General features: G+C 37.7%; 1 protein-coding gene across 1 annotated transcript in view; it reads left to right on the top strand.

Moving 5' to 3' along the window:
• Positions 1-7,664: 7,664 nt before the first annotated feature.
• LOC120304680 (cytochrome P450 7B1) overlaps positions 7,665-18,719 on the top strand; it is a 105,805-nt gene continuing 94,750 nt past the window's right edge. Inside the window, exon 1 of the mRNA XM_039335545.1 lies at positions 7,665-7,992. Coding sequence (XP_039191479.1) covers positions 7,895-7,992 — 98 coding nt within the window. The 5' untranslated portion in view covers positions 7,665-7,894. The remainder of the gene's footprint in view (positions 7,993-18,719) is intronic.

Below are 18,719 nucleotides of genomic sequence, written 5' to 3' on the forward strand. Positions count from 1 at the left end.
ACCATTTCAGAGAAGTGGCTGTCCAGTCTATTCTTAAAAACCTCCAGTGCTGAAGCACTCACAACTTCTGTAGGCAAGCTGTTTCACTGGTTAATTGTCCTCACTGTTGGAAAGTTTCTCCTTAATTCCAGGTTGCTTCTCTCCTTGATTAGTTTTCATCCATTGTTTCTTATCCTGCCTTCTGATGCTTTGGAAAATAAGCTGGCCCCCTCCTCTTTGTGGCAGCCTCTCAAATACTGGAATACATCTATCATGTCCCCTCAGTCTTTCTTTTCTCTACACTAGCCAAACCTAAATCCTGCAACTGTTCTTTATATATTTTAGTCTCCAGGCCTTTAATCATCTTAGTTGCTTTTCTTCGCACTTTTTCCAAAGTTTCAACATCTTTTTTTTAATGTGGTGACCAGAGTATTCCAGGTGTGGTCTTACTAAGACTTTATAATTTACCTCTTCAAAAGAGATAAGGGGAGCAAAGCATAACAAGGGGAGGAAGGTCCAAAGGTGGGACCCAGTAGGATGGAAAGCTATATAAGTGGTGCCCCACGGGGTGGGGGAGGCTCTGGGAAGGTCACGTGAAAGCTGGAGAGCCATCACAGGGTTCCTACTCTTGGGGCATCCCATGCTCCACTTAATGACCCGCATAGTCATTTAATGACCACAACAGGAAAAACTGGGATTGTGGTAGTTAAGCGTGGTGATCAGGAGGTGCCCAATTTAATGACTGCCATTAACTGCCATTAATTATGACTATAATTCCATGTTCAGCTATGGTTTTAGTCTTTTTTTCCGATATATTAAACAATGTCCTTTTATATAAACCAGGAAGCATGCTTCCTCTATTACCACTGAGGTCTGGACGACTCCAAACCTGTTGTCCTTCAAAAAAGCCTTAAAGACTGGATTTTTCCATAGTGTGGTGGAACTACTGGTTTAAGGAAAGGGAACTCCATCAGACAGAATAAAGAGATATTCCATTTGGGGGATGAAACATCTGAGATCAAGGCCCTAAGACTGCATCTGTCATTTTCCAAAGGAATGTAGATAGTCTGGTGAGATTTTTGTAATATACAGTAGGTGATCAACAATAAAATATCTGTTTGAACCTATTCATGAGTGATTCTGGTTGCTTGCACCTGACACCTGGGCCAATACTTTATTGTCAGTCCTGCCTCAACTTGAATCTTTAAGCAAGAACGATTCTTGACTCCATTTGTTGAGAAAGTTATAGTTTACTAAAGGTCAAATGAAATACGATAATGCAAAGCCAGAACTGAAATTCGCATGCTAAATCTCCAAGTGAAAACTTTTCCGTGCTTAAGCACTTCCCATTGCTGCTCCTCCCTGCCCATCATCCAATGAATTTCTGTTTTTGAAATGGTCACTCTTGCAGCTGCATTCTTCTCATAGTGAAACAACCTTGAAACGCTGTCTTGGACAGGCACCTTCACTTTCATTACTTTCACTTTCCCTCCAAGCACTCCACCTCCCTTTCACCCTCTCTCCAGGTTCATGGCAGACTGACCCCAAACAATTGCAGAGCGCAGGCATGAAGTGGCAGTTATTAAACATGGATTTTTTTTTACCCCACCGCAGGATCAGTTTGATTATTGTGTCAGTTGATTACGTTATATGTTTTTAATCCTTACAAATGCCAGAGTTATATGAAAATGGGTGGAATAAATTTGTCATGAAGTTGGTAATACTTCAAGATTAATTTAACTATTTAGCAATACTTTTATGGGTTATCTGGCTTGGTAATAATGTACATAACATAGCTTTTAACTTAGTGGAGGCTAAGACACTTTTCCACAATCTGATTTTTTATTCTCCTTCTTCTGATCCTGCTGTGAAATAAGAATTTGATATCATTTCTAAAGCCTTTGTATTTTAGATATTTTAAATCCCACCTTTATTGCCTTTTATAAATAACTCAAGATAGTGAACATACCTAATATTCCTTCCTCCTCCTGTTTTCCACCCAATAATCCTGTGAGGGGAGTTGGGCTGAAATAAAATGACTGGCCCAAAGTTACCCAGCTGCCTTTCATGCCTAAGACAGGTTTAATTTTATACAGTTAGTCCTCAATTTACGACTGTTTGTTCAGCAACTGTATGAACTGCATGAAATTGTGATGGTACTAAATGAAGGGCACTGCCCAAAGTTCAGACCATTGCAGTGCCTCCTTGGTTATGTGATCAAAATGTGGGTGCCTTGCACCCATCCTTACCACCACAGAAGTGCTGCAATTCCCACCACCACCCCCATAGGCTAGGAAGTCTTAGCCAGCTAGGCCCACTGGCATGGTAGAAAATATTGCCTCTCTAATCTTGAGAAAGATTGACTCAGCTGCTTTCTAGCTGTGCTTCACATTGGTGAGACTGCCTGTCACCAGTTGCTGGGAAAGGGAAAGGTAAGTGGGCCTGGGCATGGTAAGGCAGAGAGAAGGCCAAACTTTTCAGGAATAGTGGCAGGGAGAGAGAAGGCCAGTGGTGGTGAGAAAGGAGTAAGCCAGGCTTTTCAGGAGTGCAGGGGAGGAGGCCGGAGGACCACGTGTGGTTGGGCCTAGTCTACTAAGGCCTTCTGGGAGTAGTGGGGCAAGAGGAAGAAGGCCAGGTTTCTTGGGAGTGAGGGGGGAGAAGAGACAGGAGGATCATAGGATCTAGCTGGCTGAGGCCTTCCAGTCTGTGATAGGTTTTTACATGCTGGCAGGCGCTGAGTTTCCCAATCCCTCTCCCACCACAAGGCACCCCTGCATGGTTGCTTAATGTCTGCAGCAGGGAGAGTTGGGATTGTGGTCATTGAGCAAGTCAGCCACATGTCTGTCTCACTTCATGACCACAACAACGTACAACCAACATTTCAGGCTCAACTGTGGTCATAAGTCAAGGACAACCTGCACTTGTATGGAACATTAATTGGATTCACACAAATTAGGTTTATGAATTAAGCTATCTGAAGCTATTTACACAACATAAGGAATGATAAATTAATCAAACAGGCTTGATTGCATAAAATACTAAACCACCCAAAAAATGTAACTAGGGTTAAAACTAAGCTATTTTACTCTGTTGCATGAATGCAGTCATTAGGTCTTTAATTGCCCTGGTTAAGAATGTAATGCAAGTGTACAAAAATGTTTCACATTACAAATAGTTTATATTTTTAGAAATGCAGTTTGCACCTTGCCAAATTGAAGCACATATGGTAGTTTATGGAAGCTTTCTATCCATATACTAAAATTAAATATCAGTGCTAGACATTTAGATGTTGCCCCAGGCAAGACAGAATTGTAAGTAAAGCTTGATTTCCCCCAAATCTAAAACCCTAGAAATTAAACACTGATAACACAATGAAAAATACCTATAGTTGAGCTGAAAAAGCTGCATTTGGCCATTTTCTATAATCCAACAAGTATATTCTCTTCTTCTGTATAACATACGTTGACAAAATTGAACTTTTTCCTTGTAATAAAGTTAAAAACGAAGAGCTATGAGGGATTTGTTTTTCACACTTAAACAATTCTAATCTTCTGCTTGTGTGGTCATGCTGGAAAAATAAGCCTTGTTTTATCAAAAGGAGCTTCAAGGATCCGCAAGGATCTAGTACGGTTAGCACTACTTCACACCATATGTCCATGAAGTGCAACAAAGAAGAGCAACAAAGATGATTAGGGGACTGGAGGCTAAAACATATAAGGAACAGTTGCTAGAATTGGGTATGTCTAGTTTAACGAAGAGAAGGACAAGGGGGGACATGATAGCAGTATTCCAATATCTCAGGGGCTGCCATAAAGAAGAGGGAATTAAGCTATTTTCCAAAGCACCTGAAGGCAGGACAAGAAGCAACGGGTGGAAACTAATCAAGGAGAGAAGCAACCTAGAACTAAGGAGAAACTTCCTGACGGTGAGAACAATTAATCAGTGGAACAGCCTGCCTCCAGAAGAAGTAAATGCTCCAACACTGAAAGTTTTTAAGAAGAGACTGGACAGCCATTTGTCCGAAATGGTGTAGGGTTTCTGCCTGAGTCCCTTCCAACTTTACTACTATTACTATTACTAAGTGCTTTTTCAGAATGATGAACAATCACTAGAATAATGATGTGTCTGCATAATTACTGAAATAATGCTGTGTTAGTAGTATGTGACTAACCTAATGCGCATTGCACTTGGATACAATGTATGTAGCAAACTCTTTCCATTGTATACCCGTGAGAAATGAACCTAATGTATTACAATGTGTATTACAATGTGTATTCCTTTGTTCCTGAGAAAAAGAAAGTATAAAACTGAAGTCTGAACCCGCCCTCGGGGGGGGGGGGTTCAGAATTGCTAGTTGCTACTGCTTCTGAACCTGCACAATAAATCTCTCTGCTAAAACCCTCTGGAATTCGTAAGAGTCCTTTCGTTTTCCACAAGAAGAGCACTTAGATCAAAGCTTGAATTGAAACTTCTCCTTAAATCTCTCCAAAGACTTAGTCAATTCTTTGAGTGAAAGTTTGAGAGCTGCATGCTAGGCTCCACTCAAGGGCTGAAAGAAAGTACGGTAAGAAAACAAATCATACACACAGGTGTAAACATCCATAAGCTGGATTCCCACATCAGTCTTAGTCATGGTTTAGCTGTTGAATAAACTAGAAGTAGGTAGGTTCTCCAATACTTTCAAGCATAAATCATGGTTTTCAAAACGTAGTGGCTAAGTTCCTACAATATATACAAATTAAATAAATTACATTATGGCTTACTGCAATGAAATACCAGTCAGAATGTTCTTAGACTTAGATTAAAGGAACTTCTGAACTTAATAGAGTTTTTCTGCTGCCCTTCAAATCATAGGTTGCTGTGCTCCAGTAGATCTTTTCTGCTGTGGTTTTTTGGGTGTGAAACACTCTTCTTAGAGAGATGCAGTTGGTTTTGTATCATCCAGATTTATTTTAGCATTAGTATCAAATTCTCACATGCAATGTAGCAAGGGATCGCCAGCATTTTTGGTCTTAGCCAAGTACTTCAGCATCTCCCCATGTAATATTTAGAATATTTAAGTCTTCCATGAATGTTTTTCACCATGTATTTAGAGGGCATCCTCTTGGTTGTTTGGCAGCGGGGGTGGGGGGCTGCATCTCAATGCCATTTGGAGGATTCAATAGTACTCCATGCAGAGAATCTGACCTGCAAGTTGGAGACTTCTCTGTGCGACAATGTTATGTATTTTCCAGGAGAAACTCTTTTGGAGAGCTTCTTTGTTAGAAATATGGTCAAAATAACAAATCTTTAGGATCTGGTGAAAGCATCTCTGTTGGAAAATGTCAAGTCTCTTGTTAATACTTGCTGACATCTTCCAAGTCTTGCTGGCATGAATAGCTGTTGGGATCACTACAGAGGTGAGCAAATGGAGTTTAAGTTTCAGTGATATAAACAACCAGATTTTATTTATCCACTGAAAAGTAGCTGTTGCTTTTTCAATGCGGCACTTGACATCTGTGTCTGTATCTCCATTTTGGGTGATTACACTACCTAAATAGGTTAACCATCCAGATTTTAGTAAGGAGTAAGTCTTTTCCTATTTCAGCTTTTAGTTATACTGATGACTGTCTTAGGATTAGGGAGATATGTAGTGTATATACATCCTGGGTAAGAAAGAGACATTATCCTTCTGGTCATTTGTTATTTTGACCATATTTGTTATTTTGACCATTATCCTTGTGATTTCTGATGGCTTATGAAACTTATATCTTGAGAAGTAGAATGCTACTGGCTATTCCGAACTTAACTAGTGGGAGAAAAAAGTTGTCACTCCAAGTCATGATTGTGGATTTCCTGGAAATGTCTAATGATTAATGGCAGAAAGATAAATGTGATGGACTAACATCTAAGACAGTGTTTCTTAACATTGGCAACTTTAAGATGCATAAACTTCAAATCCCAGAATGCTGGCTGGGGAATTTTAGCACATCCTAAAACTGCCAAGGTTGAGAAAATCTAGGAAATCTTTATATATTTTTAGGGAGGAACAGCTATCCCCAATACATAGTTTTAGTTTAGTTAATGAACTTTTAGTTGGCCTATTTTCCATATAAATTTTATGAATAAGTTATTTATTCAAAGAAATATTTATTTGGCATTAACATTAGAATACCTCTTAATATATAGATTACCTTTGAGCTGTATTCATTTTAATGAAATTAATTTTATCCCACCAACTCAGTGAAATTTTGATCCATCTATCAATATCTATGGCAATGTTCTCTAAATAATATCCTAAACAATCTTAAAGCAGTATTGGTGGAACTGGTGAGGCTGTCTTGCAAAGTGACCTGGGAAGATTTTGAGCCTGTTAAACCTGAGGAAGCGGACAAGGCCCTCTCAGGTACTGGTTTGGCAACTTGTATATTAGATCCTGGCTTATTAAAGCTGCATGGGAAGGGATGAGGAATTGGCCTGGGCAGCAGCCGACTCCTCCTTGAAAAAGGGAATGGTTCCATCAGCTCATAAAGAAGTAGTAGTGCACCCATTTCTCATTGCTTAATCTAATTAAGCTAGACAGTTTTCACCCAATTTACAATCTTCCCATTAGGGAAGATTGTGGAGAGAGTGGTCGCATAGTAGTTGAAGAGAGCCTTGGATGAAGCAGATTATCATTCTAGACTCTTTTTAGTAGGGTTTAGGCCAGGATTTGGGACTGAGATGGCATTGATTGCACTCAGGGATGATCTCTGGTGGGAACAGGATGGAGATAGTGCCTCCAGTCTAGCTATTCCTGACCTTTCAAGCTCTGGGAATTGGGGGTGAGTGGCATTGTATTGTACTGATTTCCCTCCTTCTACCAGGAAGTTGACAGATGGGGAGAAATCCAGGTTGTGCCCCACTACTTTGGTGCCTCAGGATTGGTTCTCTTTCCTCTCCTGTTTAACATCTACAAGAGACCATTGGATGAAGTGATCCATCAGTTTGGGGTGAAATATAATGAATATATGTATGACACTCAATTTTATATCTCTATTAAAGGCCCCTTGAGAAATGCTGCAGATATCTTATCCCAGTGTCTGGAAGCTATTCAGATTTGGATAGGGCAAAACAGACTGACTCAACCCTAGTTAGACAGAGTGCCTGTGGATATTTGGACCTTCGCAGTCAATGTTCTCCCATCTCTAGTTCTAGACAGACCAATGTGCAATCTGCTTGAGCAGGGGGTTGCCCTAGAAGACCCCAAGGTCCCTTACAGTTCTATTCTGATTGATTGATTGATTGATTGATTGATTGAAACAATTGTGGGAAGCTTGGTTTCCAGAGGAGTGAATCAGCAGAACAATCTCAGCCTCCCTCATCTTTTGAAGGTTGGGAAATTCCTCCAGGATACTGAAACTCTGCCAGGCCAAATTGTTATATACTGAAACACAGATTCTATCCCTAGCAAAGCTCAAATTAACAAATAACATGTTACTCTCCTAACAATTAGAAAGCGTAAAGATGGGCTAAGGTTTCTCGGATCTTGTGAGTTTTCCAGCGGGAAGCTTTCTCCCAACTTTGGGAGATTGATCAGCAGTACTTTTGGACCTGACACCTTTCCGCCAAAGAACAATCAGTTCTTTCACTTCGCGCGGAAAGGGGCGGGGAAGGGAGGGAGAGAAGGCCTCACCCTTTCCCTTTTCTGTAACTGTTTCGGCCGATCCCAAGAGGAGGGGCCGGGGACTCCCGTCTTTCCAAGCTCCAGTCGGAGCGAGGTTGCTCATTCGAGTTTGGCTTTCTGGCACCGAGCTCCAAACTTCCTGGAACGTCGCTGGAGATTAGCGACCGAGAGGGTGAAGGGAAAGAGTGGCTGCCCCGCAGAAACTTAATTGAGCGCAGGAACGATCTTTTCTTCTTCGGTAGCTGGGGGGGTAAAGAGACTCTCCCCAACATGGGCCTCCTGGAGTGGCTGCCCTTTGGCGCGTACAGTCTGGCGCTCGCTACCTCTCTGGCTCTCGGGGCATTGTGTGTTTTCGGCAGGAGGAAAAGGTAAGGGAAGACTCGCTGGCCTGCGGCCTCGTATATCTTGGCTTTAGCTAATCGGGAGAATAAGGCATCTAGGAGAGGGAAGGCGACTCCCACTTTTCTCGAGAAGCGTCGCACAGAAGCAGCTGGGGGAATAGGAGCTTGCCCTGCTGGTAGCGGACTGTCTATGGAGATTCTCAGCCATCCAGTTCATGGTTGTCCTAAAGGTGATTTTTCAGGAGGCAACTGGACTTTCTTGTGTTTTTTTTGAAGAATGTCCTTCAAAGAAAAACAAGGAAGTCCAGTTGCCTCCTAAAAGAGCACCTTTGGGACTTGTAGCGGACGTTTTTACGGATTCACGAAGTGAAAGCTACGGAAGAAAAAAAAAGTTTTTCTAAAATGCCGTCCGATACAAATGAAGACTGGTCTCCAGAGAGGAAGACAGGATACTGATAGAACGACTCATTATTATTGTGCTCCAATCTGATGACAATTTACCGAGAAGTTAAAAATTCTTTTACTAGTTTATGACGCCTCGATTGTCCCTAATAAAGATAATATTCATATATGGATTTATAATCGAATGAACCCAGATATCTTTTGTATAGGTACACTGACCTTACTGAATTCAAATTTCAAGCCTTTAATGTGGCACAAAATTACCACTCAAGAGTGAGCCTTATTTGTTGGCACAGGGGTAAACATTAGATTAATAATCCACATTGGACAATTATTATGACCAAAGAACGCTAGAAAGTGATGAGCAAGCTTCCTGCTCTACAAGATGTCATCAGATTCGATATAGAGAAAGTAATGGACAAAGATTGTTTGATTTGAAACCCAGAATGCATCAGACTAGAATCTGATGGCTTGGACTTCAGTGCCCAGTAACGGAATGAGCATGACCATGACCAGAAACCGAGAGACTGAAAGAATTGTAGTCCAAAGCACTAACATATGTGCAGCTTGTACATTATGCTTGCTGTTAATTTTTTAATTTTTTTTTCTCAACCTAGTTTCTTAGATTTGCAGAGTACACTGAACTATGTGGGTGGAATTTATATAACGTGCTGGATTAAAACATATTTGGCTAGCTTGTGATTCATTATGTTGTGCAAACATGTTGTTCAAACCCAATAATTGTGCAACAATGATCTTGCAACAATCACTGTCTTCATATGAAAGAAAATAAAAAAATTATCTAGCATATATTCTACATTTCATAGTATCCCTTAATTGTTTGAAGTTAGACAGACACTAATGGCTATGTTTATATTAGGCCTACCATTTCTGTAACATTAAAATCTGCACTACAGTAGAGGCAGTAAAGAAATACAGAAACGTATCCTCTTTGCTGCTATCTAGTAGTCATCTCGGTTTTTTATATTAATTAGACTTGGTTTTTATAACTAACTAGACTAAATTGAGTTTATCTACTTTGTGATCCAGTGCAGACCCTGCCTCCCCATAATGAAAATATAAATCCAGCAATGATCACAATTTGTCTTCTGTCATAACTTAAATATACCAGCTTCTTGTTAAGTAGCAAAAAGAAATAAGTTGGATATTCTTTTTTGATAGTCTTAGCAGGAAATTCTTATTGTCTCATGAACATTTGGACCAGGAGTGAGTAAACAAACCTCCACCCTATTGGAATTTATCTCTAGGCTGCCGTGGCTGTGACTTGGGCATTGTACTGAATGGAGTTAGATGGTATCTTCTCTGGCAACAGGAATCTTCCATTGAATTCTGTATTTAGAGAGCTTTATATTTTGAGCTGTTTGCTCCTTCTGACTCTTTCTTGGAGAACTCACTAGGTGGCAGTTTAGGGCAATCTCACTTCACTTCTGACTTGGTTACATGAGGGTACTTTAGTTTAAATAAACACAGGGTTCTCTTCTGCCTCTCTGTTGGCTGTTTTAGTTCACATGCAACATATTTACTCAGTTCTTGACTTGGTTCAATGTGTTGTATGAATCTAGCTATTTATTCCAGAATCCTATCTCAGGATTGGATTGAATATAGGAAAGCCTGTAATTCCTGCCCTGTTGCTTGATGTCTTTCATTAGGAGAGAAGAAGTGTATTTGGGGAACCCTCTACTTGCTGCACATCCAGCTAGAATCAGCTCTGGCACTAATTAGAAAATATGAGTCATGGCATAACTCAGAACTCAAAAAACTGAAACTCTATCTTCAAATGACAAATTGAAAAAAATCCACAGAAAATTAAAGAACAATGTTTTTTAAATCAATAGACCATGAGGTCTAGTCCAGCCTTGGACATGAAATTGAGCTGGGTGACTTTGAGCTGGTCACTCTCAGTTGTGGAGAAAATAGAAGGAGGAAGGAGTATAAGGTATGTTTGCTACCTTGAGTTATTTACAAAAATAATAAAGGTGGAATATAATAAATAAAATTAGATATACTTCAACACACACACACACACACACATACATATTTATACAAGTACTCCTCACAGATGATTGTCTTGTACAATAATTATTCAAATTTACAATGGTTGCCATTTGTGACCTTCACAGCCAGCATCCAACAAGCAGTCAATGGAGAAGCTACCAGGTAGTCACATGATATTGCATTTAATCACCCACAGCGATTCCCTTTACAAGCGCAGCAGAACTGAAATCATAAATCAAGCGTGATCATATGACATTATATTTAATAACCACATTATTTAATGGAGTTGAAAGTCCTAATTCAATTGGTAAATGAGGACAATCTGAATATGTATATCTATATGTATTTAATTGTATGTGTATACTGTATATATGTGTGTGTATAATGTATATGTATACACACAGAGAGAATTATTTACCAATTCACACAAAATATAAAATATAAAGAAGGGAACTAGGGGATCAGCCATACTGGACTTAATTCTCACTAACAGAGATTAATGATAGAAGGTGTTGCAGCTACAGGGACCTTGGGGAGAAGTGATCATGTAATATTGGAATTCAACATTATGTAAGCACAAGCACTAGAACACAGTCAAATTTAGAGTCTTGGACTTTAAGAGGGCTAATTTCAGTAAATTTAGAGAGAGCTTGGGAAAGATTCCATGGATGAGAATCCGCAAGGGGAAAACAACTCAAGAAGCTTGGGAAATTTCGAAAAGTGAGATTATAAAAGCCCAGTTTAGCACAATACTAATGAAGAAGAAAAATAACAGCTCTGAAAAGAAACCAGCATGGCTGCATAAAAAAACTTTCTGATAAATTAAAAGACAAAAAGGACAAGTATAAAAAGTGGAAAGAGGGATGCTTAACTAAGGCAGAATCACTTGCAAATAGCTTGCAAAGATGAAGTGAGGAAAGCTAAGGCTTAAAATGAACTAAGGCTTGTGGCAAAAGTCAATAATAACAATAACAAAAAGCTTCTTTCAACATGTAAAAATCAAGACAAAAGTAAAGGAAATGATTGGTCCATTAGTGGCAGAAAGTGGCAAGAAGGTGACAAGCAACAGGGAGAAAGCAGAAATACTTAGCTTCCTTTTTGCATCTGTCTTTACACAAAGGGGAAAAAACAGTCCAATCTATCAAAAAGAGTACCCTAAAAAACATTAGTAAGACAAGTTAAATAGGCAAGAAAATGATAAGTGAGCACTTGTCCGCCCTAGACGAGTTCATATCACCAGGATCAGATGGATTACACACCAAAGTTCCAGAAGTGAGGCATCTGCAAAATAAAAGAAGTGCCTGTTAGTATAAGATGGATACCACCAGATGGATTCGTAATTGGCTGACCAACCACACTCAATGTGAAGTCCTCAATGGAATTCTATCTACTTGAGAGAAGCATGCAATGAGGTACCCCAAGGATCTGTTTTAGGCCCAGTAGTCTTCAACATATTTATTAATGATTTGGATGAGGGGATAGATGGGGAGCTCATCAAATTTGCAGATGACACCAAGCTGGCAGGAATAGCCAACACTCTAGAAGATAGGCTTATGATACAGAAGAATCTTGACAAACTTGAACATTGGGCGCTATCTAACAAAATAAAATTCAGTTGTGAAAAGAGTAAGGTTCTACATTTAAGCAAGAAAAAACAAATACACAGGTACAGTATAGGTGGTACCTGGCTCAGTAATAGTAACTGTGAGAGGGATCTCGGAGTTCTAATGGGCAATCACTTAAATATGAGCCAGCAGTATGCTGCAGTTGCCAAAAAAGCCAACACAGTACTAGGCTGCATTAACAGAGGGATACAATCAAGACCATGTGAAGTGTTTATACCACTTTATAAAGTCTTGGTAAGACCACACTTGGAATACTGCATCCAGTTTTGGTCACCATGATATAAAAAAGATATTGAGACTCTAGACTAAAGAGTACAGAGAAGAGCAACAAAGAGGATCAGAGGACTGGAGGCGAAAAGCTATAAAGAAGAGTTGCTGGAATTGGGTATGTCTAGTTTAATGAAAAGAAGGACTAGGGGTGACATGATAGCACTGCTCCAATAACTCAGGCATTGCCACAAAGAAGAAGGAGTCAAGTTATTCTCCAAAGCACCTGAAGGCAGGACAAAAAGCAATGCATGGAAACTAATCAAGGAGAAAAGCAACCTAGAATTAAGAAAAAAATTCCTGACAGTTAGAACAATTAATCAGTGGAACAACTTCCTTCCAGAAGTTGTGAATGCTCCAACACTGCAAGTTTTTAAGAAGAAATTGGACAACCATTTGTCTGACATGGCTTTCCTGTCTATGCCATTGGACTACTAGAAGACCTCCAAGGTCCCTTCCAACTCTGCTATTCTATTCTATTCTATTCTATTCTATTCTATTCTATTCTATTCTATTCTATTCTATTCTATTCTATTCTACTCTACTCTACTCTACTCTACTCTACTCTACTCTACTCTACTCTACTCTACTCTATTCTGAATTATATTCATTTTGAGAGTATTTACCCAGCTCCAAAGGCTCTTGAGATTTGTTGGCTGAAACAAAGGTTAAGATTTTAATACCAACATTAAAAATGAGATAAATTAAACATAAATTATGATTTTTACCAAGTCTTATGAATACTCATAAAATGAAAATCAGTGTCCCTTTTCAGAGTATTTGCTAAGATATGACCACTCCTTCATCATTTTCCAAGTATCTGAGATATACGGTAAGCTTGTTAAAGCAAACTCCGTCCATTAGGATAAAATATTGTATGTTGTTTAACTCCTTACATAGACTATTAGTAGGTTATTTTGCCATTTTTAAAAGATGGCATATTTGATATGTTGTGCATATTTGATATGTTGAAATAATGTTGATGAGTGTAACAAATTATTTACTCTCAATTTTAATTTAATATATAATTCTACTTAGCAATGATTTTTCACAGTTAGAAATATTCCTATCTAATTCAGGACCTGAATCTCATTTGAAATTTTCCCCCTTCCCATAATTACATTAGAATATATCACATAATGGAAACGTTTTTGAAATATAGGAGGGAATCCAATTTAGACCCTTAAACAATAACTGAAGTTTTAATAACAAAACTTAAAAAAAATACTTTTATATCAGTTATAACCTGTTGAATGTTTCTGAATCAAGATAATCATTGCTTCTACTCTGGTTGAATCATTTATTTTTTAAAAAAGCTGTTAAACTGAATTGCTACCCAAAATATGTTTATATGTTTATATATTAAATGAGTATCCCATAAAAAAGCAATATCATCAGTTAAAGATTTGAAATGTTAAAACTGCATGTTGCTTTCTAGAATATTTTAACCCTTTCATGCTTAAGGAAATTCATATACCGGTAAATATATTTTGCTGGCCAATAGCTGCATGACAATAAGATAGCAATCCTTTATAACATCTGTTAAGAACATTTTATACCTTGTGTATATGTTGTATAAAATAAAGTATCATTGACAAACTTGAAATTTGGCAATGATACATTATTTTAAATTCCAAAACTGTCAGAAACATTGCATAGACACCTTTATTTTTACTTTACTATACCCTCCTTTCCATAAGGCACACTGATATGATTTTTTATACAATTCTTGTACATAGGTAAATTTTAAATCAATAGAATAAATCAAACAAAGAATAGAGATAATGAAAGAGGCAACACCCAGATAAAGTTTAATAAGAAGAGTAAGAAAAGTGTTAGACACAATTCAGAAAATCTACTATGAAATATAGGCCCTTAGCAAAGGTTTTAAAGAATATAAATAGGAAGAGCTTTAAACAATATGTACTTATGATTAGATAAATCTTGGCTGAAGTGTATTTGCCAGTGGTAGGAAAGATCCAGTAATGCTGAAATGCATTGAAATAATAATAGAAAAGGAGAGAGAGAAATTCAAGAGTAGAGAAATAAGAAGGAAGAAAATAGGGAGGTAGCCATGAATAAAACAAGGAAAATGGGAAGTCTCTTTCTTTAAAATCAACTTAGAAAAGATATAGAAATATATATATTCCATAAGTCATCCAAAGTATACCCTCAAATGTGTATGCATATACTGTATGTTGTCAAACACACATATACAGATGGTGTGAAAAAGGATATGTAGTAGATGCCCAAAAAAGGTTCATATTGTTCTGAAAAAAAGCCTTTTGGGGCTGGGTTTTGGAGTGTGCCTTGGGTAGAATTTTGTTAAAAACAAATATCAAAAATTCAGGAAATGAAATTTAACCAATTTTTAGGACAAAAAATCATAAGGGATATAGGAAGCATAAGGAAACATGTGCTGTCATTTTTCTTCTATAAAGCTAGTTTGGTCTAGTGCAGTGGTTCTCAACCTGTGGGTTGGGACCCCATTTGGGGTCGAATGACCATTCCACAGGGGTCGCCAAACCATGCTCTCCACCATTTTTTTCCCTTGTCTCTAGCTGTCCTACTCCCTCTTATTGGTGCCACACCCACATGGGGGTCATCACAACATGGGGAACTGTATTATGGGGTCATGGCATTAGAAAGGTTGAGAATCACTGGTCTAGTGATTAAAGTACTAGGCTAGAAAAATGAAAGATAATGAGTTCAAGTCCCATCTTAGCCATGAAAGCCAGCTGGGTGGCTTTGGGTCAGTCATTCTCTCTGAGCCCAAGCCTCACCTCACAAGGTTGTTGTTGTGAGGAAAATAGGAGGTAGAAGGTACGGAGGATATGTTCCCTACCCTGATTTTTTTGTAAAAATAATAAGGGAGGGATAATACATACATACATAATAAATAAATAAATAAATAAATAAATGGCATGTTCTTCTATCACATCTAGACAGTCTGAATTTCAGAAAATTTCCATCATTGTTTTAGTTATCCCTATCTACCAATTTCTCTAGGTATGTAATAGTTGAATTGATGTTGCAGATCATCAATTTCTGGAATATATATATATATGTGTGTGTGTGTATGTATATTATATGTATATCCTGGGCTAACTTAAAAAAAAGCTTGGCTACTCTAACCCTAATCCTAATCCTAATCTAACCCTACCCTACCCTATCCTACCCTACCCTACTCTACCCTATCCTATCCTATCCTATCCCTAGATTTAGCTGAAGATTCAGGTTATCATGTCATAAGACAACCAGAGACATTAGCATATCTCATATTAGTGGCTGTTATTTAAAATTATTGTCTGAAAAATGCATATTTCTAACAGCTAATAAAAACAGCTATATTCAAATATTACTCATTATTACATGCTCTATGGGATCTCAGTGATTCTGAAAGTGATGTGAGAACTTTAGAAAATAAATAACCCGATTACATGTATGGTTTTATACAGAATTTCAAATTCTGACATTGCTTCTGGATGTGAGAAAAGAGAATGTAAGAGAAGACAGGGGAAATTATTCTGTGGGTTGGATTTAGTGAGATAGGGGTATAAAAACATACTGCAAAAATAAAAATAAAAATTGAGATAATATGGTATCTTAACTACTAATATGGTATCTTACAGTAATTACTACTAATATGATATCTTAATTACTAGTACAGTGAAGATTTTGCATTCTGGTCTATTACAGATTCTACTTGTTCAGCACATAAATCAGGCAAAAATGTAACAGCATCTTTTTTCTAATCATCATCATCATCATCTTAATAATCTTAACAATCATAATAATCATAATAATCATAATGTGTTCTTGTATTTTGTAAAAAAAATTCACCTAAAAAACTAACACCTAATAAGTTTGTACCAAAGCTCCCTAAAAATATTTTAGGGAAAAAAATAGTGTCAAACTTTTTACTAACAAAAAGCTAAAATTATTATATGCACCTTTTTCTGGTAGATGTATTGCATGTGAAAGTTTCTCCATGAACAAATTCTTGAACATAAACTTCTTTTCTGTTCTCTTGTATAGTATTTAATATATGTTTGTGTGTAACCAGCTTCTGCAAACAAAAGAACATTGTGCACTAACGTTCTGGGCAGACATTCAGAACTTTGGGAAGCATACAGTGTTTTAGGATTCCCAAGAATTTTGCTGTGGTGCAATGAGGAGGATGGTGAAATACACAGGGTAGTCATCCAACAGCAAGAACAAACTATAGAGTTTGTTAAGAGAAATTGAATTGCCTGAGGCTAAAGGGGAAGTTCCAAATCTCTTCTTTTCTCCTTAAATGTGATGAAAAGAGCCAAGTTACATAACATTAACAATTTAGTCACTGGATGCCTCCTACAGAATGGGAACCCAGCCTTGCTGGTAGCAGGGATATAGCCATTTTTAAATTGTCTTAATGCTTTTTCCAATCAGTAGGGCTGCAGCTTTTTGGTGAACAGATACAATGAGTACAAAAGATCACACATTTAATCACACACGTAATATCGCATCTCTGAAATCCTGGAGAGCTGACAGCTTGATTTATTATAGGACAGTTACTCATATTTATTATGTCTGCATCATCCCATCAAAGTGGCTGCCCAAAGAAGTCTGAATGTCAACTCGATGGTGGGTGTAAAAAGTGGAAATGAAGGTAGTGGTACTTAAATTCACTAGTTAACTTGGTTGGAGCCAGTGGCAGGTGAAGCAGAGAGACTCAAGTTCAAGTCCAGTCTCAGACATGGAAGCTTCTGGTGTCTCTAGACCAGTCACTCTCAGCCCAATTGCTTCTCAAGTTGGGCAAAAATAAGAGGAAGGACTGCTCTTTACTGTTTTCAGGTCTTAAATGAGAGGTAGGGTATAAATCCAATAAATAGTAATAAATTAAAGTCTGGCCTGGTTTTTATAATATGTTAAAGTCAAACTATGCAACTACATTATGGTTTAGTATGACAAAGGATCACAACTTTTGTGAAAAAGTACCACCACATTGGCTTCTTCCTGGTTTGTGAGGTGTGTTAGAGGGAGGTTCCTCAAGCCCCCTAGTCTCTTGCATTTTTTATTTCTTAATCCATCTTTGATATTTAGTGGTGGTTTACCCTTCCGTTCATTAAATGTAGCTTTCTATCCTTCTATTGGCTATGGAATTTTTTTGTGCAGTATTTATCCTGAAAAATTACACTGGCCGTTGTTTCTCAGATGAACAGCAGAGGGCATACACTAGTCCAGAATTCCTCTCCTGATATCTTGGCCTGTTTTGTCCCCAGGCTTAAAAACTCAACATTCTCTGTGGTCACATCAGAAGTTATAATTGAAAAGGACATTGTCATCCTCTTCAAAGAGCTTACTGTCACTTTTAGGCCAATTGGAGAATATGACTGTGGGAATTAAATGTCTACATTTAGATTGTAAAACCCATGGTATAAAAAAAGACTACCTGAACTGCTGCTTCTACTTAAGGATTATTATATTTGTTGAATTCTGTATGGGCACAATCATTCTTTTTTGGGTGAACTACTGTTACAGTTGAGGAGTATGCCAAAGATCCATATTTTTTAAAAATTTTAAACTCAAGAGGAGAAAGCGTTTAGAGCTTCAAGATCACAATTCTCTGTATAACACTTCCATATACATATATGCAGCTGAAAGTTTATTTTGACATGAAGGAAGTTGGTGTCTCTCTAATGCATACCTGCCTCCTGCAATAGTTGAAACAGTGTATTTCAGCTGGACAGAATCCTTAACAGGTTCTGAAACAGGCTGGAATCATTGTCACATGTGATTAACTCAGTAGGATAAAATGGTAAAGATTAAAAGAAACAATCTTTTTTATTTCCCCCACTCCCTCTTTCCCTAAATACATGCAAGATCAAAAAGAGAGAGTTCTGATTTAAAAAATCTTGGGTTATATATATTGATGTTCACATTTTTTACTTCTAAACAGAGTTATTGTATCATTATATAAATCAAACGTTCTTCTGGTTAACAATGGTAAGTCTGAGGCATATGAATAAATGTGAGAAATGAATTACTAATGAGTTCTGTAAGATTTCATAATGGCATTTTCACTGCCAATTTTCTCTAGTAACTTTTAATTACTAAAAATAATCCTAGGTTTTGATTGGTTCAGAGGAATGGTTCTAGGAGTAATCTCTTTTCATATACAAGAAAGTATTTAAATTCAAAATGACACTTATACTGAATTTACTAATTTTAGCATTATCTTTGAAATTTTAGCAATAACTTTGAGAAGATATACCAAACAGGTTTGGTGTCTGAATTTTTACATTGCTCTAAACCACAATGAAGTTTGTTTGATTTAGCTTAGAATGTTCAGTGATCTTTTTTGGGGGGGGGGGGAATGTTTTGCGTGCGTTCTAAAGACTCATCTCTGTTCCTAGTCCTGTAGTGGTTACGGCAGCAGGCTAGAAACCAGGAGACTGAATT

Source organism: Crotalus tigris, unplaced genomic scaffold (assembly GCF_016545835.1).
Source record: "Crotalus tigris isolate CLP2741 ecotype Arizona unplaced genomic scaffold, ASM1654583v1 scf7180000017546.9332058, whole genome shotgun sequence".
Taxonomy (NCBI): Eukaryota; Metazoa; Chordata; class Lepidosauria; order Squamata; family Viperidae; genus Crotalus; species Crotalus tigris.